Source organism: Podarcis muralis, chromosome 13, assembly GCF_964188315.1.
Source record: "Podarcis muralis chromosome 13, rPodMur119.hap1.1, whole genome shotgun sequence".
In the NCBI taxonomy this organism is placed as follows: domain Eukaryota; kingdom Metazoa; phylum Chordata; class Lepidosauria; order Squamata; family Lacertidae; genus Podarcis; species Podarcis muralis.
Genome location: NC_135667.1, coordinates 27,487,024 through 27,510,257, shown reverse-complemented (window position 1 = coordinate 27,510,257; position 23,234 = coordinate 27,487,024). Strand labels below are relative to the sequence as shown.

At 45.2% G+C, this 23,234-nt stretch overlaps 1 protein-coding gene across 2 annotated transcripts; it reads left to right on the top strand.

Annotated features, from left to right (window-relative positions):
- Positions 1-28: 28 nt before the first annotated feature.
- SLC25A39 (solute carrier family 25 member 39) lies at positions 29-22,713 on the top strand. Of its 2 annotated transcripts, XM_028703138.2 has the most exons (12): positions 30-314; positions 9,126-9,234; positions 10,952-11,011; positions 12,044-12,088; positions 14,653-14,762; positions 15,565-15,632; positions 16,491-16,615; positions 18,617-18,790; positions 19,491-19,600; positions 20,638-20,719; positions 20,858-20,938; positions 21,436-22,713. In XM_028703138.2, exons 2-12 carry the CDS (start codon positions 9,138-9,140, stop codon positions 21,552-21,554), a joined length of 1,071 nt encoding a protein of 356 aa, XP_028558971.1. In that variant the 5' UTR covers positions 30-314; positions 9,126-9,137; the 3' UTR covers positions 21,555-22,713. The 2 variants fall into 2 exon arrangements, with proteins under 2 accessions (XP_028558973.1, XP_028558971.1); XM_028703140.2 differs by lacking the exon at positions 12,044-12,088 and having other exon boundaries at positions 29-314.
- Positions 22,714-23,234: the final 521 nt, after the last annotated feature.

Genomic DNA, 23,234 nt, shown 5'->3' with positions numbered 1-23,234 from the left:
TCCCCACCCCCACCCCGCCATCACATTGTACAGGAAGTACTGCTGGAGCCGCTTCCGGGGCGGCTGGAGTGACGGGACGACGTCCCGTCCTCTGAATCCTCGGTCCTGAGAGGGTTTCCTTCTGGTGCCTCGGTTTCAAAAGCCGCCGCGATCCGTTTCTTTCTTTTTTAAAAAAAATTAAAAGGGCCCGAGAAGGCGGCAAATGGGCTTCCTGAAAGGCGCCGTTGTTTTGGGTTCGCGCTGGGCCTTCCCGAGGGCGCCCGTCGTTCCTGGACGGAGCTGGGAGACGAGCAGCACGTGGCTGGGATGAGTAGGTGAGCGGGGGCCCCGTGGCGGGCCTGTGGGGAGGGGAGAGATGGCGGGGGGGGGGTAGGTCGTCGGTGTCTGTGTGTCGGTCTGTGATGGGGGTGGGGGGGTCTGCCTTTGTGCCCAGGTGAGAGTGGGTGGCGGTGAGGGTTGAGCAGCGGAGGAGGACGAGGAGGAAGAAGAAAGAAGAAGGAGCCGACCTGGAGGACGAGGAGGAGCCCACCTGGATCAGGCGAAGGGCTCATCGAGTCCAGGATCCAGCTTGTAGCAGCGGCCGTCCAAATGTCTCCTTAAAAAACTGCAGGCAAAGCGGGAAGGTGACGGACTCTCCCTCTTTCTCATGCTCCTAGTACTCTAGGTATACTGCGCCTGAACATGGAGGTTTGATCGAGCCCTTATGAATTAGCAGCCCCTGTTGGGCATGCCCAGCACGAATTTTATCAGATCATTTAAAAGAGAAGAACACTTGATTCGAGTTTGTCTGTTTTTTAAAAGTAAATTTACCGTAGATGGGTGATAACTTTAAAAGAAAATTATTAAACAGATTTACCAACGGTGTAAACACGATTCCAGGAATATATATATATATAGTAAATGTATGCTAAGTAGTGATAATATTTGGCTAGGCTTCTATTTACCGTACTTGTTGGTACGTGGAATGTGTGTTGCAACATTTGAGATTGTTCTAGTATTTATATCATTGTAGTATTTAAGTGCAGTATTGATGTTATTGAACAATTCTTGTATATTCTGTATAATTTGCTTTAAAAAAGTGTAAGAGGGGCATTTTGCCTTCCCTCCCCATGCCTTTTCCATCCATTGAAATGTATTGCTTTATACTGTTATGTTTTCACAATATGAAATAAAAGAAAAGTTATAAGTCATCACAGCATAAATTTTGTTCCCCTCCATACGACAAATGTAATGAAAAGTAAAACAGGATTAATAAAACCTGGTAGTCAACCCTTCAAACAGTGGAATTATGAAGTCCAAGTAAGCCATTAATTTGCCAAGGTTTACTGTTTCTCATTTACAGGCTTTTCATGAAGGAGTAGCATGCTTGACAGGGCCCAAGCCTTGACACAAAGTCGGAAAGATAGGTGCAGTGCAAATTTTGTTCTTCAAAGCATCCAATTCTTCTCTGTCCCGGTGTGTAGAAGGAGTGCAGAATTGGAAGCTTGCAGCCTGAGTCCAGATTGCCATCTTCAGTGGTGATATAACTCAGGCTAGGTCCCATAAGAGGGAGGAACAATGTCTGTTCTACTTCCTATGCCTGCTTGAGGTGTGTGGCAGCTAGAAGAAGAAGCTCGATCTGTGTTGATCACAGAGGTAGTGCAGCCAGCTGCAGCTGCTCCATACTGAGCCCCAAACAACATGGAGACCTGTGAGTTGGGACTCAGCTTGGAGTTTGTCAACCTGTTTAAACCTCTTTAGTAAGGCAAATTGTGTAGCAAAAGATGGAAACCCCTTTGGTAAAAAGATGGGTGGGAAGGAATGTGTCTTGAAAAGTGAGGATTGGTGAAGAGGTTTATGCCTGGAGTAGTGAGGCAAGGATGGTGGTATAGTAGTCACTGTTGTTTATATCCTAAAAACGAAAAAAACCACTCAGGCTTCCTTTATTTAATGACATATGGTGGGGGTGGGGAATGGGCAGATAGATTTCTTTTGGTAGCTGGTAAAAATGGGGTTGTGGTTGGGTGGTGCTTTTTTTAGTGCTATCAAATAACAGTCTTTCATTTTTACAGTACTGATACATAATTTTTTAGGCAAGCAGTGTGTCTAGACCAGGTATAGGCAAACTCAGCTCTCCAGATGTTTTGGGACAACAACTTGCATCATCCCTAGCTAACAGGACCAGTGGTCAAGGATGTTGGGAGTTGTAGTCCCAAAACATCTGGAGGGCCGAGTTTGCTTATACCTGGTCTAGACATGTGTGCTGGGAAATGCAACCCCCCCCCCTCAAAAATGTTCTTTGAATCCGTGGTTTGAGAACTGTTAATCTGCTTCTGGGATGAAGGTGTTCATGTGCAGATGGATAAGTGGTAGACGGACTGTAGTTTTGTTTGGTCTACCTTTTCATCTTCCTGACTCTCTGTATTCCAACGATGTGTTAAATGCATTCTCCAGATCTTTTAAAAGTTAAGACAGTAAGTAATCTTAACTAATGTGATGCTAAGGATGCACTCTTCCTTAAAAAACATAAGCAGGTTATTAGATCAGATCTAGATCTACGTAGCCCAACATCCCTTGCAAAAATCCCAGCAAACTGCAGGCTATAGGTTATCAAAAACTGACCTGTAGTCCACCAATAGATTACAGTTCTCACACCTGCTCTAGATACTGAGAAATGAGGCACTGTGAGAGAGAAGGTATGTGGCAACTATTTTTTTAATTGTATTTTTATTGATTTTTCCAATAAAAGGACAACAACAAAAAACAAAAAATGATACATAGCACTGTAAACACCCTTATATACATATTTTCCAAATTGAAAACTAATAAGCAAAAAGAAAAATTAGAAGATATATAAGAAAACAGACAAAAGAAAAGAAAAAAATACTTTTAATAACCAGAAATATTACCAAATTCTTGCTGCAAACACTGCAGTATATAAATCTTAGTTACAATATTTTAAAAGACTTCCACCGCCTTCACCACACGTCTCTTAGTTATCTTGCTCGCATTTATATCTGTTCTTTGGTCATTTCTCTTCCTTAGATTCTTTCATAATCAATCAAATCTTTATGTTCTCTGTATTCTTCACAAGGTTAGTCTAGACACAACCAAACTTTCATATTTGAGCCCTGCATGTATAAGTAATCATTTAAACATTTCAATTGTTTCTGAATTATAATTTTTGATTTATGCCTAGAATTGGAGGGAGAAAAGCAGATATATCTGACTGGGTGCATGCTTCTGTAATTTTTAAGTGGCCTGTGGTTTAGGAGAGGCTTTATAGTTGAGATCAGTATTTGTGTGGCCTCCAAATAGTCAATGAGCTTTAAGTTATAGTACAGTTGAGACATTTGGAGGTCAGAACTAGAGAAGCATGCTTTTGCTGGGATCTGAGCCAGTATGGGAAGGCGGGGGATGGGGTGGGTCAGTCAAAGTCACTGCATAATTGTTCCTTGACCCTTGACTGTGGAGTAAATGTTTAAGATGCTTGGTAGCACAACTTTGTCTTTTATTGTGTAGAAAGATGAACTTTGCAATCCAATTAATTACTGTTTTTATTGCTGTCATTAAAGATTGCAGAAGTGCCTAGAAGCCTTTGGAAGCTGTGTGGGAAAAGTTATTTATTTATAGGTGGGACAAGCTGGAGTACAATGTCTAGAAAGCCTGCATGAATTGCAAAATCTAATTGCTTTCTCCATAGTTAGTGAATTTGTGCTTTTAAAAACCTCTAAGCTTGCCATCTAATCCTGATTATTGCTCTTTTGGAGCATGATCTTCTGGCAGGACAAATAATTTTGCTGACATAATAAATAAGAATCTGAATATAATTTGTGACTCAAATATGAGATGGAGAGAGAATGCTTATTTTAAATATACAGTGGTACCTCGAGTTACAAACACCTCAGGTTATAAATGCTTCAGATTACAAACTCCGCTAACCTGGAAGAGTTGAGTTGAGAACTTTGCCCCAGGATGAGAACAGAAATTGTGTGCTGGTGGTGCAGCGGCAGCAAGAGGCCCCATTAGCGCAAGCACACCTCTAGTTAAGAACAGTTTCAGGTTAAGAATGGACCTCTGGAACAAATTAAGTTCGTAACTAGAGGTACCACTGTACCAGCACCTTTCCAACTTCCTCAGTTTGAACAACCAGTGGAAACCAGCTTGGGGATTTAAACACCAGATCCTAGGCATGTTAAACTAATTTTTGACTTTGAGATTATCTACAAACTGTTATTAAAGATTCCCCCAGAGAATCCAGGGAATTGTAGCATTATCAGGATGCTGAGAATTGTCTGCTAGAGATCTATAGCACCGCTTGCACAACTACTACCCAGTGACGATAGAGAAGTGAGGTCTTTCGCTTCATAGGGAACTTTTTTCAGCCAAGCACCACATTCCTTTCTGGGCAGCCTTTGCGGGGGCTATACTCTAGTGCAGTGTTTCTCAAACTAGTGCCCCCAGCTGTTGTTGGGCTACAACTCCCATCATCCCTATTTAGCAGGACCAGTGGTCAGGGGTGATGCGTGTTGTAGTCCAACAACAGCTGAGGACACAAGTTTGAGAAACACTGTCCTAGTGGTAGGTGGAGCCAGAGGCAAAAGTGGCCAGAGTAATGAATCTCAACCTACTAACCTACCTTGATATGGTAGGCTAGTTTCTCTACCCATGCACATACCCCTTTCTATCCTCCATTCAGAAAATCAAAAAGCATTGTCAGAGTTCACAGACACATTCCAGCCCAGCAAACACTCAAGGAAGCAACAGCCTTGAGAGGGGGTGTGGCTAGGGAGAGTTAGAGGGTCAGGTAGGAGCCTGGACCAGTGTTAGAAACTGGCATAGGAAAACTAGGTGCCAAGTGGCTCCTGGGACTTGGGTTGTGGATGCCAAAGCGACATGTTTAGGTGCCATTTTGTTTCCTGCCACACTATCCCACAGACCGTCTGCTTTGCCCAGCAGTGTAGCAGCAGATTTTTTTAAAAAATTGCCGGCAAATCAGGTGTTCTGCAGGGTAGCGTGGCAGCAAAAGACACACATCTTTTGATGCCATGGTACCCGGCAGACCAGCTGACTGCAGCCAGGCAGGTGGAGATGTTAGGTGTTAAAGGTGGCGCCCAGACATCTCCACCCAGTCGCAAAAGGCCTGTTGCCAGCCGCAAAGTGCAACTGGCTCCCGGCTCATTTTAGAAGTGTGTTGCATGTGTTTCCATATCTAGTTGGTTTTCAAGGAAAAAATGGATGAGCATGTGTTAGGATTTTAAAAAAATATAGCCTATCCCATCTCTGAGTTGATTGGTTGCAGTTATAGCCTACCTTTTCCTCCAAGGAGCTCAAGGTGACATAGTATATGGTTCTCTTCCCCCCTGTTTTGTTTCACTACCCTGGGAGAGGTAAGTTAAGCTGAGAGACTGTGACTGGTCCCATGTCACCCTGTGAGCTTCATGGCCAAGTGGGGATTTTGCTGGGAATCTCAGGTGAGATACCTGCACAGTGGAAGTTGCTTCCAGTACCAGTCACCACACAGAAGCAGAGAAAGGTTCAGATGGTTTACTGTTGCAGAAAATAAGGCTCCGTAAAACAGTTATGGACGTAGATATACACAGCTTGTAGGCTTTTGCAGATACAAATACATATGGATCCATGCAAGTACAAAGTATCTCTGTTGCTCTAAATAAGTCCAGCAATTCAGGACGTAATACTGGACAACTGACTGGCTTACCCACTTACAGATAGACACCACTGAGCTGATATGCATTAATCACACATTGTTGGGGCACTGGGCCATTACCATAGCGATTAGAACATATGGGGCTGCTGCATATATCTGCATTGCATGGGGTTGGACTAGCTGATCCTCTGAGTACCTTCCAACTCTGTAGTTCTATGATTATATGATCCATGGGGTGATTTACGCTCCTGACGTATAGTAACCTCTTCTTATGTCCAGTTACTCCAGCAGAACCGTGGTCTCCCAGTCCTAGTCCAACCCTCTAACCACTACACCACACTGGCTGTACAGTTAGAGATGGGGATTAGCTGATTGGGTGATCCCCCCCTCTGCCTTAACAAAGGAGTAGTAAACCTCAGTCTGTGTTGTACCACTGCTATAGGAGGAGGAATTACTTGACTGAATGTTCCTCCATATGGAATTATCTTCATGTAGGAACACTGGATATCAGGGAGGCTATAACCTTTGTTTATGCAGAGAGAGAGGCACTTGGTTATTTCCACACCTGCACCCTGAAGTTGTGCAGCCCAGAGTACGATGCTGTTCTTAAAAACTGCAAGATGCCCAGCTCTCCATTTTGTTCACCAACTCACACAAATCCTATGCTGTACTAGCTCCCCACAAAGTGTTCAGTATTTGCGCAAATTCCTTTTGCTTCTGTGGGCATTTGTGATGCATACTGACATCCCTGGACTGGGTGTGGCCTACATTTCCCCCCTGCCCAGCTGATCCTGCCAGGGCAGAATGTGCTTTTGAAGCTTCTTTCAGTTAATTCTGGGCTGCTGTGTTTGCATGCAAAATGCCTTGAGTCTGTGTTAAAGCATGGTAAGGTAAGAAACGGAGTGTTTTCTAGGATGTACATCCCAGCTCAATAAAGAGCTTAAGGGATTTCTTTTCACTGAATTATTGGGGGCTGGCGTCACACAGAGGGTTGAGCTGGAGCAGCTTTGCCACTTGGCTGCTCACCTAGGCAAGTAGCAGTTGCACCTGGGTAATCCGTCCAATTGTACCCACCTTCATCCTCGGCAGTGCTGAAAGACAGCATTAAATTGCAATGTGCATGGGGTTAATCGGCTTTGTGATTGAAGGTCTTTGTTTTCTGCACTCTCGGAGATAAGAATGCAGAGAAGGAACTCTTCTGGCTGCCATGCTGTTTGCCCTAGGAGAGAGAAGAAACAGTGACAGTGCTGTCTGTTCCACTTCCTCATACCGTGTTTGTGTGCATGTGTAGACACGGGAGGAAGAACCCCTGCTAAAGTAGTGGGCTAGAGACAGAAGAATGGAGGCATGCAGAATGATTCCATCAGCTTGCAATAGCACAGAGATGTTGTTGGTGAGCTTCAGATTGTGAGAGGGACAGTAGGGCATGACGACCACAAAATTACTGCATACTGCATACTTCTTGCCCTGTCCAATTTGCTGAGTCATTCTGAAGATAACCTGAGATAAGAATTCTAATGCACGTTCCCCCTGTGTAGAAGTGCTATAGAAGTGGTGATGTTTCAAAATCTGTTTCATTAGAAACGAATAGGAGACTGAGGCCTAAATGCAATTTCGTAACTGAGTTTGAGGATCTCCTTTTCCAAAACCACACACTATTCCCTGCACTGTGTTGACCTGCTTCTGGGCTTGTAGAGGTTTTAAAAACCATATGGATGGGTATGGGCTGTGCCTGTGCTATAGCTTCAGCATTTTTAAAATTTACATTAAAAACAATAGAAAAACAAGTATATTATTCCCATTGTTATTTGATGGACAATTCTGCTTCTGTAATCCAGTTACTCTATCCAGAATCAAAACTCTTGAGTTTTGTAAATAATCGAATACCGTACTACTTTCCCCCCTCAAGCCTGCACACTGAACGGCTCTGTTCAAAATGAAGGAGGGTGACGGTGGTGTTAAGAGTTTTATCCCACCCCTTTTGCAAGTAGCTCAGAGGCTCTTCCTTATCAGCTGCCAGCTAGCATCATCCTGCCCCCTTCTGAAAAGCTGATTGTATAAGCAGCATGTGCAGTCAAGAAGCCTCACCCCTTTCTGTAGCTGTGCAGATAATAGCTGTCAGCTAGGACTGGATGTGAAAGCCCATGTTGGGTGGGGTTTCTTGCAGGCCTGGACAGCAATCAAGGAGATTGGGCACAAGGAATGTGCCAGTACATTAGAACCCACTTGTGACTCATGCATAATATAGGCAGTTGCCTGTGGCATCTGAAAACTTGAAGCCAATTTCATGTTTGTAACTAAACCCCGTGCAACTCAAGGGCTGAATAATCCTATATAAGATTGTGCCATAAGCCTTCATAAAATAATGACCGCAGACTGAACAATGGGCACTAATTCATTGTACTGCTGTAGTTGAGCACTTCAACTTGTAAGCTGCCTGTAAATATAACAGCTGTAATTTTTTGTGATTATGCCCTTTGTGGTTGCAAATTCAGATTCCTTTTGAATCAGATACTCTTTTGAAGGTAGGATGCTTAAACATTTTTCAGGCTAGAAGAAACAGCTTATTGGGCTGCCTTTCCATTAACATTATTTTCTTGGGAAGGTTGCATTTCCCCCCTGTAAATTGTTGTGATGTCTTGCATAGTGAAGCACTGTAGTAATTTTGCAAAGGGAAAAGGCTTGAGCACCAGTATCCATGTTCTAAGAGGCTTTGCTGGACTTCCGTAAAAATAATGATGATGATTATGATAATAATACACATACGCAGACGCTGTTTGAGTCGAGAGAGGAAGATGCTTGTTTGGTTTATAAATACAGTAGTTTATTGCTGATTTTATTTTTTTGAATCGTTTAAATAGTTGTAACAGTTTGCTGATAATGTAACTGGTTTTTGTTTTTTCGTAAAAAACAAAACTTTGAGGTTTTAACAATCAAGCGGTGTATATATTTTATTAGATAGATAATGTACTTTTCTGTGTATAAGATGCCCCCTATTTTGGGGGCTCAAATTAAAGAAAATGGGGGGAGATGAGCTTCGGGGGGTGGTGGAGGAAATTATGCACGGTTGTTGAGCTTTTTTGGGAGGGGTTGCCGTAAATTGCTCACCCGCACACGTCCAAAAATCTGCCTCTCGTCTGTCCCCTCACTGGTCGAAGATTCCAATCGCCCGCCCAATTGCCGCAGAATCAGCCAATCAACACCAGCCATTGACACAGCAACCAATAACATGACCAATAGTTGTTGACAGCCGCGGCAGCAACCAATCAAACGTCCACCCTATGCACTGTCCATGTATAAGATGACCCACCACTTTTTAGCATAATTTTTAACGAAGAAACCTAGTCTTATGCACGGAAAAGTATGGTAGATAGATAGATGGAGCAGACTAGCAGCATTAAAATGGTTACCTTTGAAAGCATTGCTCCTGCAATCATGTTGCAGCTGACTTATGACAGGCCCTATCGTTGTTTTACAGGTGAGCAGCACAATGACTGAAAAATCATCTGGGAATATGCAGGGGGGCATCACCCCCATGCAGCAGATGCTGGCGTCTGGAACTGGGGCCCTCTTCACCTCTCTTTTTGGTAGGTACCCTGCATTTATTCTGCAGTTTTTCCTGGGCCAGTTCAAGTGACATGGGTGCATACCAAAAATGTGCGGTGACTAGAAGGCGTGGTTTGCACTTCTGTATGCAGCTTCAACTAGCCTGGCTCATTTTCCTTCCTGTGTATGCCTCATGTTTTGCTGCCCCATTGCTGCTGGCCACCTTGTCTACGGTCTGACATTGTGAAAATGTGGATGTGCATTGAAAAATAAGGAACTGGACTTGCGGAGAAGTAGTTACATAACTGGTTCGCCACTTGTGCAAACTGGGCCTGTTTACTGTCAACCAACATCATGGCCGTGTGGTTAGGATGGTATAAAGTAGCCTTTTGCCATTAATTGTTTGATTGGGATGCACCAAGGAGAGCACTGCTTCTCTTGTGCCCAGTCATAGTATCTTAGATTGAACAATTTGGGCCCTGTTCACATGTGATGTTCATCACTCAAGTACTGTGCCAATAGCTGGTGACTGTTACGTAGTTTCACCTTGCCTCTGCCACAATACTTCCCATTAGAGGCAATGTACATGTTCATTAGCAAGTTAGATGGTGCACCTGTGAACCAGTCCTTAGTCCAGCTTTTCTCAAACTTCTGGTAGTTGAAACGCACTTTCTTCTGAATAAAAAGTGAAGGCACGCATCACTCTTGCATCCAAAAATCTTTACCTGGAGGTGGAAGAATCTCTTCTCAGGGAGGGAAATACAGTGGTACCTCGGGTTACAGACACTTCAGGTTACAGAAGCTTCAGGTTACAGACTCCTCTAACCCAGAAATAGTACCCCAGGTTAAGAACTTTGTTTCAGGATGAGAACAGAAATCGCGCGGCAGCAGCGGGAGGCCCCATTAGCTAAAGTGGTACCTCAGGTTAAGAACATTTAAGTACAGACCTCCAGAACAAATTAAGTTCTTAACCCGAGGTACCACTGTATTTCCAGCACAGTTGCTGCACCTGTACTCATTTGCCAGGCTCCAGGGCGGTTCCCTTGAGAGTGTGTTCCTTTGAAGTTCAAGCAGTACATTGCCATTCCTTCCTTCAGGTAAACATAATCCAAGAGTACAGCAACATACCAGTTCGCCAGGTTCACCCAGGTGCATTGCCACATCTTTTAAACTTACTTTGCAGGAGTAGGGGTAGCATAGTGTTTGATATCTTTCTTTCCCCTTCCCTCACTCACAAAGGTAGATGCACCCATTCATAAGGTGAGTGGGGAGCAAAAGGAAGGAAATTTTAACCTCACATTGTGTTACATTCAGAAAGCATCTTTAGGGATCTTCCCAGTGGCTTCTCTGCACCTATCCAAACCCGCTTCTCTCTGATCCTCTAGCTCTGGGATACTGGGCATATGTCTGTTCTGTTCTGTAAAATGTGCTGTATTATTATTATTATTATTATTATTATTATTATTATTATTATTATTATAAATTAAATACCCCACCCACGTGACTGGATTTCCCCAGCCACTCTGCATTATTATTAATAATAATAATAATAATAGTAATAATAGTAAACTTTTATTTGTATCTTGCCCTCTCCAGCCGAGACTTTGCTCAGGGCGGCTAACATCAAATATATAACGTTGATATAAAATCAAACAATAATTAAATTACCTCCTAAAAACAAGTCAGGATCAAATCTAAAAACATCAAGCATTAAAAAAACTCTTGATATAAACAGTCCCTTTTGTGTTGTGCTTTCAGTCACACCCTTGGATGTGGTGAAGATCCGATTGCAGGCTCAGAGGACACCTTTCTCTAAAGGTAAGCAATACTTCCTTTTTGGACTGGAAGCCATTAGGGAGGAACCTTCCATCTCTTGGATGCTGTTGGCCTTGGACAGCTGCCTTAAATTTCAAAACTGCTTTAACATACATAAAAGCTCTGTGGGCTTGGAGCCAACCTTAAAGTTCAAGAAAAGCCCTTGGTGCAGAGCTTTCTGGAACTGTACTTCAGAACGCAACCAGAGAGTGGGGGCTTCCATGTTTAAATGCTGTCCCTCAACCCAGAAGAATCCCTTGTACACAAATATAGCCTTTCCCCCCACTGAGCTGGTTTTCCAGAATGAGGGAGTTTTTGATTGGGGGCGGCATTCAAACCTGCAACTTTCCCCACCTATGTTCCTGGAGGACTCTACTGTTTTCCCCATATGATGAAAATTCACCCTTAAAGGAAGTGCACTGCTAGGGCTTCATTGTGAGTGGCTCTGGACTGGACTGTAGCTTGCTTTGTAGTGTATCATGCTGAGTGGTTTGATAACCACGGCCTCTTGAGTCACTTTGCTCAGCCCATAACCGGCTTGTGCCCATATGTTAGTGGGACTTGACAAAATTGTTTAACCCTCCTGATGAACATTAAGCCATCCATCTCTTTCCATCCTCGATGTCTTACCTTGGAGCAGTGCCCCATATCTGTTGGAAGCCCTCCTCAGGTTACCAGAAAACCTGTGGCCTTCTAAATATTCTTGGACTCTGACTCTCTCATCAGCCTCCGCCAGCATCGCCAGCAATCAAAGATGATGGGAGTTGTAGTCCAACAACATCTGAAAGGCCACAGGCTTTCCCATCGTTGCCCCAAGCCATTTGGATCTAGAAAATTATGGGTTAAAAAAAAATAGCCAGGTGCATGGGGGAAATCACAGTCTGTATTGCAGGCTGTATTGCACAATCTTTTTGCAGCCAGAGTCCCCAGACAGCTACTTCTTAGCCACTGCCTCAACTAAGGGTCCTCATGTCCCTTCAGCTGTTCTTCCTCCCTCACCTCTCTCTAAGTATTTCCATGTTATGTCTTTTTCAGTGTTTTCAGTACAGTGTATGCCCTGGAGCATTCAGCAGCCCAAATGTGAGTATATCAGATGCTTTCCCATATAAGCTGCCATTCTCTTTGGATGCAGCTCTGACCCCTTTACTATTTCCATGAGCATCTGGTTGGCTACTGTGAGAGCCATGTGGGACTAGATGGGCCTTTGGCCTGATCTAGCAGCGCTCCTCTTTGCATACTGTTCGTGCTCCCAAAGAGAGTGCTGGGAGCTGGTTCTTCCTTCCCCTGCCTTCCAGCTCTCACGATCCTATCCCTCCTTCACCAAAGGCGCTGGTGTTCATCTGTATTCGTTGTATTCCTGGCACAGAGCATTCAGAAGAACGTGTGAGGGCTCAAATTGTGCTGGGATGCCTGTGTCGGCTTCTTCTCAAATATCCCCATGCGCACCTCACCTGGCCCTTCCTCTCTTGATGCGTTAATGTCTGCAGATCTCCTCTGCCAAGAAAAGTAAAAATAGTTGTGGTAGCCCTTCATAACATGCCATCACTGTCTTGGTTGAAACCAGAACATCAGAATAATAAGGTATCCCTGATGTCCCAGAGATGGGGTGCAGGGAGAATGACTTGAGGTGCTCACCAATTTTATTTCCCTGTCTTGTTATGTTCTACTAAATAAGTTCATCTTCCCCATGTTTCACCAATTTGTCCATCCTTGTTCAGAGGCATTGGATGGGGTGAGCATGGCCTACTTTGTCCCTTTTGGTGCTGCTGATCTAAATATTTCTGCCTTGGGCCTGCTTCATAGCATCATAGTGTGTGATATTTGTATGAATACCTCATTGTAGATGCTGGTGCAAGTCTGCAGCTTCTTGAGTCCAAAGCAACGTTGTGACTTTTGTGAGCTCGGCACATATTGTGGCTGCAGGGGGAAGACCTGCATATTTGAACGTTCCCTCGCAAATAGAAAGTTAGTGCTTTCTTCTCACAGATAGAAGCACATCAGGGGTAAGGGTTTTACCCTAACCACCTCCCTAAAGTACCATCTTTCAAGCTCAGCCAGTCATTAAATGTTGGCATGCTCCTTTTACTGCCAGTGGTCCACCATTGCTTGGGTTTGGGACTGCCACAGCTAGAGATGCCCTCTCTGGCTCATAAAATGATACCATCTCATTATATCAAAGAACAGCACTCTCCTGTTTAGTACCTCTTCCACGTGGAAAGGCTGCAGCTTCCCCTCTCCTGTGAGCTCTCTCTGGAGTTGAGATGCATGTAATTGGGCCCTTGTGTATTCTGCACATTCCCCTCTGCCCAGCTACGAATTCTCTTATCAGAAGTAATAATAGTGTCTTCAAATATGTTTTAATTTTACACAATTCATTCTGCTTCCACAAAATCTTCAGTTTTGAACCTCTTGTGCTTTTTTTGTTGCTGCTAACAAAGGATGTGAAAAGTCCTTTCCATTTTTCTTTGCAGCCATGCAAGCTAGAATGCCTGTTTATTTTTAGCAAAAACTGAGCATCGCTGCATGCTGAATTGAACATTGGGTAGCACAGAATATATCTGGCTCTGCATGTTGTATTGGTGGGTAGAAAGCTGTTCCCACCTTCTATTTTTAACTGTTGCGAGCATTTTGTCTCCTCTGTGTGCATCTCCTTCTTTTCCTTCCCGTGTCCCATAACTTTTGTGTCTCTTTGCTTTAATCCCTTTAATTTATGTCTGGTTGAAGGGAGTAGCTGTGTGTTGGGGCTGGTGGCCCTGATGTTGCCTTCTGGGGAGCAGGTGATGGCTTCATGGGTAGACAACTCGAATGTAGCATGTCCAGAATATTTCAGATTTGTGAGGACACAGTTCTGTCTTCATGAAAACAGCCTATTTATCTTCTTCTGCAACCTGCTCTTGGGTCTATTGCATCTGCTATGACTTAAGTCTGAAAACATCTAACTTTCCAATGCGTTAGATGGACAATAGATGTTTTATACAGCACCCAATTAACTTGCACATTCATTACTACAGGGATTCCATGATTATTGATACAAATACCTTTTTAAAAAACCACTGACCTGTCATTCATGACCAAAAGCTGAGAATGGAACCAGAAAACTCCCTCTAATAATTAGATCTTGGGACAAACACGGTCTAGCTGTCTTTTATCACGTCCTGCTAGATTTTCACACTAGGGAAACGTCTGAGAGATGAGTAACTTTGGTTTTGGTACAGAAATTCCCAAAGCTGGGAGGAGTTTTCAGCAAGGTCCAAACATGAGGAAAACTGCTCTTTACTATTATTTATTTATTATTTTATATTCCACTGTTCTGAATGCAAATCCATCCAGAAATGCTGAACTGCATTTAAAAACAAAACTGTTTGCTATTTATATAGCCACCCTGTGCAACAGTTCATAAAGCAAAAACAACAACATTGGAAATACAGTATGAAACACTAATAACTGTAACTATTTAAAATAAAAATAAAAAAGCATTACTGCTGCAGGATTCAGCATGAGCCTGAGATTGACAGGCACGCGTGTTCAGGAGCAGGTGACAAATTGGAAATGAGGGAGCAGTCAAGAACACCTGATTTCTGGTGATACAACAGCCCCCGCCCTCCTCTGAGTGCTGTTCCTTCTTGTCTCCCTGTCCTCCACAGGGAAATGCTTCCTTTACTGCAATGGCCTCATGGACCACCTATATGTGTGTCAGAATGGAAACAGCTGCACGGCCTGGTATAAGACGCCTACTCGCTTCACGGGCACTTTGGTAAGGGTCTGCGTGATGAAGGGCTGGACCATCTCCCACTGGAAGGCCTTACAGTTTGAGTTGGCTATATAACCCAGGTGGAGGGTGGGTGACTGAAAATGTGGCAAAGATATAGATCAGGTTGCTATCCCCCACCCCCGTTAAATATATATAAAAGGCCTCTAGATAAATTGCTTTAGGGTATGGCTGGGGTTGACCTGAGGCGTGACTGTCTACACCCTCCTAAGGTGATGTGAAGTAGGGAGCTGGAGGGACGTAGGTGTGCTGCTCCCTCCCATCAGCCAGGATAGCTCACTTAGAGCACAGTGCTGGTAACACCAAGGTTGCAGGTTTGATCCCCATATGGGACAGCCACATATTCCTGCATTGCAGGGGGTCGGACAAGATGGTCCACAGGGCCCCTTCCAACCTTGATTCTGTGATCTGTAGCCAAGGTTTGTTCTTTGTTCTGGGGTAAAACCAAATCCCGTGTTGTTCCAGGAGTATATACATGTGCAGGTGCCCATGCGACACTGGGGGAGATGAGGAAGGAGAAGCTTCTTCCGTGCAGGGCAGTTTGGAGCAATGAAGGGGTGGTTTGGGAAAGGGTTAAGCACCCCTTTGTGCTGCCCCCTCACCCGCCCTGGCAGCTGCTTCCCTGCCAAAGCTGGGTTTTTTTCCTTGTAAGAACCAGGCCTCTTGGGAGCTCATTAAAGGGGGTTTTGTATGACTTCTAGTTCAGCAGTGTGGCTCAGCTTCAGGGTTTTATTCTGACCAACTGCTCTCTCCTTCACTGTCCGCCCTTGCCTCTTGTTTCTTCCAGGACGCTTTTGTGAAGATAATACGCTATGAGGGCATCCGATCCTTATGGAGCGGCCTTCCACCCACCCTGTGAGTGCGGACATAAGTTACACGCAATTAAATTTAAATCCCAAGGTGCACAATCTGAGGAAGTAAAACACTTACTGTTGTTTTAAAACAACCTTTTTGGCCTGGCAGGCCAGATCTTCATCTGTCCACACCCCCATAGGCTGACTGTGACAGCTGGGTGGGACGACCCACTTGTCACTCACATGATGTCAGTTGATGTCAGGTTGTCCTGCCCCACCTGTCCAAGTCTCTTGTGCAGCACTTCCCAAGTGTCCACAGTCTGCCCAGTGCTTGGGAACAGCAGTGCAGTTTACTAACCCTTCCTTTAAAAGCACTATTAACATTTTATCATTTTTATTGCAATGTATGATTCCCATCAGTTTGCTGCCCTAGCAGATCCTGTACTGCCTTTGGAGCGTTCCACATCCCCAAAAACATTGAATTAGGGAGTAGCTTCAAGAAGGAAGCCTGGTGGTCACACTTGGTTGTCTGGTCTGCTAGTGTGTGTCTGCACACATCTGCTTGAACATGCGGTATGGGCATGTACTCCCAAGAAAGCCATCTTTGGGCAATTACATGATTTAGAAGCAACAAACACAGTTTTACAGCGTATAAAGTAACCCAGTGAAAGGTGTGGAAACTTCCTGCCAAGGTAAAGAAGTGAGAAGGGAGATCTCCAGTCTCTCGTTTCTTTGCTGCTTTCTCTCAGCACTGCTCACTGAATTGTGAATTCTTATCCGCGTGATCAGAATTCTTGATGGTCTTATGGGCAATGTCAGATTTGCAGCGCATTGGCATTGGAAGTAATTGGGTTCTACACGGGCATGCACACTGTACTTTATGGGACCATGGCACTTAATACCCACAACTTTTTAACAGGGTGATGGCTGTCCCTGCCACTGTGATCTACTTCACTAGCTACGATCAACTACGTGACTTATTGCGTGCCAAGTTGGACAGCCAAGCACGGTACATCCCACTAGTGGCTGGAGCTGTTGCCAGATGTGAGTATCACCTCTCCTGTGTTCGTATATTTGCAGGAGCAGCCTGCATTTCTGCTTTTAATTAAATGCACATATTGTAAACCACTAGCTTTTCAGAATGCAGGCGTCGTCCCTCCCCGTATAGGCACACTGCTAGGAAACAAACAAATAATTCAATTCGAACCTGGAAATTGTGAGAGTTGGAGAGTCCTCGTTGCTTGCAAGGAAACCGTCTCCAAAGCCAGAAGACGACATCAGTGCAGGCAGAGGAAGCCCCAAAGAGACTGGAAGCACAGCCAGGCTTTGTTTAAGCTGCTCGGCCTCCCTGCCTAACAGCAGATGGCGTGTGGTAGTGCGGCGTCTTCTCCTCCCCCCAGCCTCCAGTCATGCCCAGAGCTTCAGTTCTAATTGTGGATATTTTTGGTTACATTATTTTCGGTCTGAATTGGAGAGAGAGGGTGTTTAAATGGTATTTAGAGAGTGCTCCCCACTTACACAATTTTCACATAGGTGTGTGGGGCCCCAGAACATAACCTACACATAAGGGGTGGGGGACACCTGTACTTATTACAGTGGTGCCCTGCAAGACGAATGCCTCGCAAGACGGAAAACTCGCTAGATGAAAGGGTTTTCCGTTTTTTGAGTCGTTCCGCAAGACGAATTTCCCTATGGGCTTGCTTCACAAGACGAAACGTCTTGCGAGTTCTTGCGAGTTTGTTTCCTTTTTCTTAAAGCCGTTAATAGCCGCTAAGCCGCTAATAGCCGTGCTTCGCAAGACGAAAAAACCGCAAGACGAAGAGACTCGCGGAACGGATTAATTTCGTCTTGCGAGGCACCACTGTATTTCCCTAGTGTTTGTAGATGCCAATCTGCATTTTTGGAAGACTTTATGTTTACAAAAGGGATCTTCTGGAGAATAGGATGTTTGGAAGCATTTTAGAGGTTTGAATTACATGTGCCATATAAATGCTCAAGACAGGAAGTGGACGTGATGCCTTCCATATATTTTGGACTACTTCTCCCATCATTCCTGACCATTGGCCATTCTGGCTGAGGCTTTAGGAATTGTAGTCCAATAAGATCTGGAGTGCACAACATTGGCTGTCCCCAAATATATAAAGATCCTAGCTGCTGTGCATCTAAAGTACACAGGTCTGGAAGGGTGGACATATGTCTTGTTTTGAGTCAAGAGAGGAAAAAGGGCTGCCTTGCCACTGGATGGATGGAAATAGATCAGGGGGGAAACCATTACTGCTAGCTTGTATGAAAGAGATTTTGCTGAACGAGCTTCAGAAGTAGGAGTGTGAGAAGGAGCGAGCGAGATGGAGAGAGAGAGACTGACAGTTCCTGCAGGATATTGGGAGAGGGGAACTGAAGTGCAGGTGGGGACCGTCCTTCCACCACCACCCCTTCTCAAAAAATAGACCACGTTGAGAGATGGCAATATGACGGCAGGTTACAGGAGTGGATGTGTAGGATGTAAAATGAGGATAGATGCCACAGTTATGCTTTCCTTAGAAACCTCCCTGAGCCATTCATTACCTTTCTTGTTCACCACCAGACCACAAATGAACAATTATTCAGGGCAGATCTCCACCAACTCTTCTTTCTCTCCCCACCCCCTCAAAAATCTATTTTTGACAGCCAGAATTGCAGACTCTGTGTTCAGATATAAGCTAGCTTTTGGCTCCTAGATCTGAATGACTAGGAACAGTGTTGAAAAATCAGATTCCTACCCTACTCATTGCTACCTTGTCAGATCTTACTGACCAGGGGGAAGCTGGAATACTGAGCTAGATGGCATTTCAGTGAAACCTACTACTTCAATTCCCACATTTTCCGACGCCCAGGCACCTAAAGGCTTCCTCAGTTTACATGCCAATGGCATTGTAATCGATGACTGCCAGTCAACTCTTCTGCATGCACGTGTCTTCCATTAGGTCTTTGCAGTGGAGGAGCTGGGAACTGCCTTGATTAAACTGGGGCTTGATTTCATGTGCTGCTCTGGTCTCTCTTCCCTAGTGGGTGCAGTGACAGTGATCAGCCCATTGGAACTCATCCGAACAAAGATGCAATCCCGACAGTTGAGCTACCGGGAACTGCGTGTCTGCATCCAGTCTGCTGTGGCCCAGGACGGATGGTTCTCTCTCTGGAGGGGCTGGGGGCCCACAGTTCTGCGGGACGTTCCCTTCTCAGGTATGGAAGTGACACAGGGAAGGGAGCAGAGAGCAGTAACGAGAGGGTTTGGAAGACATTGCATACAGACATCTGGGAGGAGCTAGGCATGTTTTGTTTTCTGAGCAAAGGTTATTCAAGGCAGCTGCTTTCAAGATACCAAAAAAATCAGACTGTTCTCTCCCCTCAAAAGGGTTCATCATCAACTTATTATTGAGTACAATGTCTTAAGGACAGCAGTGCATCGTTACTTTATAATACCCATGAAAGTTGCAGATTCTCCACCAGTTTGGTTTTTCTAAAAAGGGCTTGGACAAACACCTTTCCCTTGCCCAGGATATTTTGCTATTGCAGGGGGTGGAGAAATACGATCCATTCCCACTTGGAGATAGACACACTAGATGGTGTGTGGGTCTCTTTTGCCTCCGGCCTGTTTGAGTGAATCCAGATCCCTGATAAGAGTTTTAACACCCCTGTTTTGTGGAACTGCCCTGCCATTATGAAGGCTGGCATATGAATTCCTCTGAACAATTCAATATTACCGTTAGATCTGGGCAAAGGGTCACACACAGGGATTCTGGACAGAGAGGGGAGAGCTGCAGCTCTAGCAAGCAAGCACACCTTCCCCCTGCTACCAAAAAGGAAGCACATTCAGCTTTCTGCGACCTGCAGTTCCCCTCCCTCCTTTGACGATCTGTCTCTTCCTCTTTCCCCCCCACAGCTCTGTACTGGTATAACTATGAACTGGTGAAGGACTGGTTGTGCACCCGATTCTGTCTTACCGAGGCCACCTTCATGGTCAGCTTTGCAGCTGGTGCCATTTCTGGCACGGTGAGTGCCGGCGCTTGACAGTTCTTTCCAGTGGCCTTGAGAGGTTGCCCAACCAGAGAGAGATGCGAGGCAGAGCGGCCTGCTGAGCAATCTTCTCTTTAACTGTGACTCCGGGAGCCTCTTAACCAGTCCGCTTTCTGCAGCCAGGAAGGCTGTAAAGATGGTGGCCTTCTTTCTTTATTTCTTCTGTGTTGGTCAGCAGAAGTGAATGCTGGCATGCTGCTTATTGTTAAGCATCGGCCTTCTTAGCTCAGTGATGGGAGCGAATGGTGTATTTGCAGCATTTGTAAAATGTAGCTAATGTGACAGATTTTAATGATGCGCCTCTGGAGTAGGGAACATTCCTCAATCTGGTCATGAATAATGTTCTGAAGGCTGCATTCCAGTGGTGGGTGGAGCCAGGAGGAAAACTGGGTGGAGCCATGGGTGTGAACTTGCTGGTTAGCTCCGTTGGTTGGAGCATGGTGCTGATAACGCCAAAGTCACAGGTTTGATCCCCATATGGGTACATATTCCTGCATTGCAGAGGGTTGGACTAGATGATCCATGGGGTCCCTTCCAGCTCTACAATTCTATAATTCTATTCCTGATGCACAGATAGGGCCTTTACCATTACTTACTTATCGCAAACCATTTTTCCTTCTCCGTGTGCATTCTGAACAGTAGATTCTTCATCAGTGAAGGAGGGTACCTAAAATGGATTTTATCTTCTCCCATTCACTCCGGGGGGGGGGGGGTGCATTTATGCAGATTCAGAAAACTTTGCCCCTTTGGGTGTTGGAGGCACTGCCAATTCCATTCCTACCTGCTCCAAGGCAGAGTGCTTTTCTTCAGAGCTCCTCCTTGTTTCAGCGCAACAGCTCTTTCCCTCCCCTCTATTTCCCACCTATTTTCTTTGCAAACCTTTAGGCAACTAGAGTGGTAAAGGAGGCCCTAACTTCCCCACCCCAGTAGACAAAAGAGAGCGCTTTGCCTCAAGCCAAGGGAAGAATCTTGCTAGTAGTGATGGCTAATAGATGACCCTTCCTATTCCCCAGGTGGCTGCTATCCTGACACTGCCCTTTGACGTGGTGAAGACCCAGCGACAAATTCAGCTGGGAGACATGGAGACACTCCAAGGTGAGGCGCAGGAAGCTACCTGGGGCTGCTGTCATTAAGCCTGGCTAACTTTTTTGTTACGGCTGCTGCAAGTGAAAAGAGAAGCAAGGAATAAAAATGTGAACTACATAATGTCATATACTTTCTCTCCCTGCTCAGTTGCTACTCCCAGATCCTCCTCCACCTGGCTGCTTATGCAGAAGATTCGAGCAGAATCTGGCACCCGAGGACTCTTTGCAGGTGACTTACATTTCCGTTTACTGCTTGCTATTCTCTGTGCTGTGCGAAAGCACCTCTCTAGAATAGTAGTAGTATTATTATCACTTGCCCTTCACCAGCAGGTCCTAATAATAAGTAGAGGATGAGATTTGTAGCTATAAGACTATGGTTGAAATCTCTCAACTAAAAACGCCCTAGAAAGTTGGGCATTCTGTTCCATCTCAGCCTCATTTCCTTGTAGCTGCACTTTAAAAGATCCCCCCTACTTTGAACACACAGCGATGCGTTGTGTGTTTGAGTCGCATGTGGTCAAGGCAGTGGTATGTGTGCCAAATTCAGAAGCTGGCCAAGCACTTGCACACTCTTTCCTCGCCTTATTAGAGCAGGCAGCAAACCGTGCACCATGGAGATGGGATAAATTATTGAACGCAGGTAGTCCTGTTCCCTTTCCTTCTTCCCAGCCTGTCTGACAGGTTTGTTTATTCTTCTCTCCTTCCCCCTGCCAAAATGGCCCACAGGTTTCCTGCCTCGGGTGATCAAGGTGGCCCCTGCCTGCGCCATCATGATCAGCACATACGAATTTGGCAAGGCCTTCTTCCAGAAAATGAACCAGGAACGGCAGCTTGACAACGTATGAAGGCTATGGAAAGATCCTCCATTTTTCAGACGGACCAAAGCCACATTGGTGGCAGGGAGAAGGGACATATTTCAGAAGAGTGAAAGAGGAAAAACAAAGTTTGTGAACTCGTGGTCTGAGTAAGGTGGATCCAGTCGTGGTCACTGTCAGTTAAGGGTTGAGAAGACCATACCTAGGAAACATTTTGTTCTCTTTTCTTGTAGGACGTGTCTCCTGTCAGACAAATCCCAGGTGCCTTCCAGCTCGCTTCTACCCTTCTCCTCCTTTCCCTTTTGCTGGGGAGCAGTTCAGTGATTTGAATCTCTTAGCTGCTGTACTCCTTGCCCCCTTCCTCCCCACCCTAGAGCCATTGTTACATTTTGCTGTTGGGATGCTGTCATGTTTGGACCTTTTTACGCCTTTCATCTGAAGAGCAGAACGTTCTCTTTAGCCTTGCCCAGAATCGAGAGAATCTCTAGCTACAACTGGCTGCCTGTTAGGTCCCAAACAGAACGTGACTTTATTTACCTTAAACCAGAAAGAGACGAAAGGAAAAAGAGGAAGAAGCAGGCTAGCCATGGCATTCCAAAAGGAGGTGGTTGTTTTTTTAAAAAAATGTTTTTTGCTGCATGCAGTCTGTGTGCGTGTGGCCCTCCAAAAGGCTTCAAGCTGCTGTAGACGGAAACAGACGGGCAACTCCATCCCTGCCTTAAGTGTCTGTAGGCCTGCATGCCTTCCGCTCCACCACACGATCCTTTCTGCGCATGATGGATATGCTGGCTCACACTGCAGCCAAACACTGGACATTGGGGGTCCCAGAAAACAAAACACTGGCTTGGACACTCAGGATTCTCCCACCTCTTCCCTTGACACTTCTATGGGCAGCAAGTCTTCATGCCCTAGATAATGAGTAGCGCGGGCACAAAGGAATTAAACGTTGTGTTCTCCCCTTGCAGTCTTCCATAGCATCTGCTGTGTTAAAAGGGGGGCTGAAATCTCAGCCAGGCCAAAAGTTTGTTTTGATGCCAGAGACTTGAAAGTGGCACCCTTTAGCAGCTGCTAGGCTTCCCCCTTTCTGTGCTGTTAACTTATGTGCCTGTTGCTTACATTCTTGTGGAAAGGTTCAGGAGGCTTTTTCTTAAATAAAGTCACATTTTAAACAAAGAAACAAAAAATTCTAGCAGAGGCCACCAGGAGAGGATTGCTTGTTCATCCATGTTTTGTGTATTAGGAATTTCTGGTCTAGCTCTTCTCTTGTCTTCTTTCGGAACAGGAGTGGGGAATGTTTTGGCCCAGTCAGCTGTTTGTCCCAACCCCTCCCTGTCAATTTCAGATTATTGGCTGGTATGTTGTCCTGCACACCTATCGGAAGGCCTTGCATAAGGAAGCAGTGTGCAGATCTCTCTGAAAACACTGTGCTCAACCCTTCTGAAGCACTGAGCAAAGGGGCTGGCCAAGCTGCTTTCTCTAGGGATTGGCTGAGCCCTTGGGTTCCCCATGCAGAGCTCAGTTGCACAGCCTATTCGGCAGATCAGCTGATGGGTGGCAACACCAACCTTACTTTGCAGGGATTGGTTGTCCCTCGTGGGGTACTCTATGCACCATTCCTACTTGAGGATTTTCTTCCCTCCCCAGGAATCTTCTCATGTGGTATGTTCTAAGATGCTTATATTATATAATAGGAGTTTGGGGGGGGGGGGA

Excerpts from the sequence above, each read along its gene's own strand:
- SLC25A39 (XM_028703138.2), top strand. The coding sequence starts at position 9,138 with ATGACTGAAAAATCATCTGGGAATATGCAGGGGGGCATCACCCCCATG. Across the intron at positions 9,235-10,951 it reads CCTCTTCACCTCTCTTTTTG|TCACACCCTTGGATGTGGTG; the intron begins GTAGGTACCCTG and ends TTGTGCTTTCAG. Across the intron at positions 20,939-21,435 it reads CACCCGAGGACTCTTTGCAG|GTTTCCTGCCTCGGGTGATC; the intron begins GTGACTTACATT and ends AATGGCCCACAG.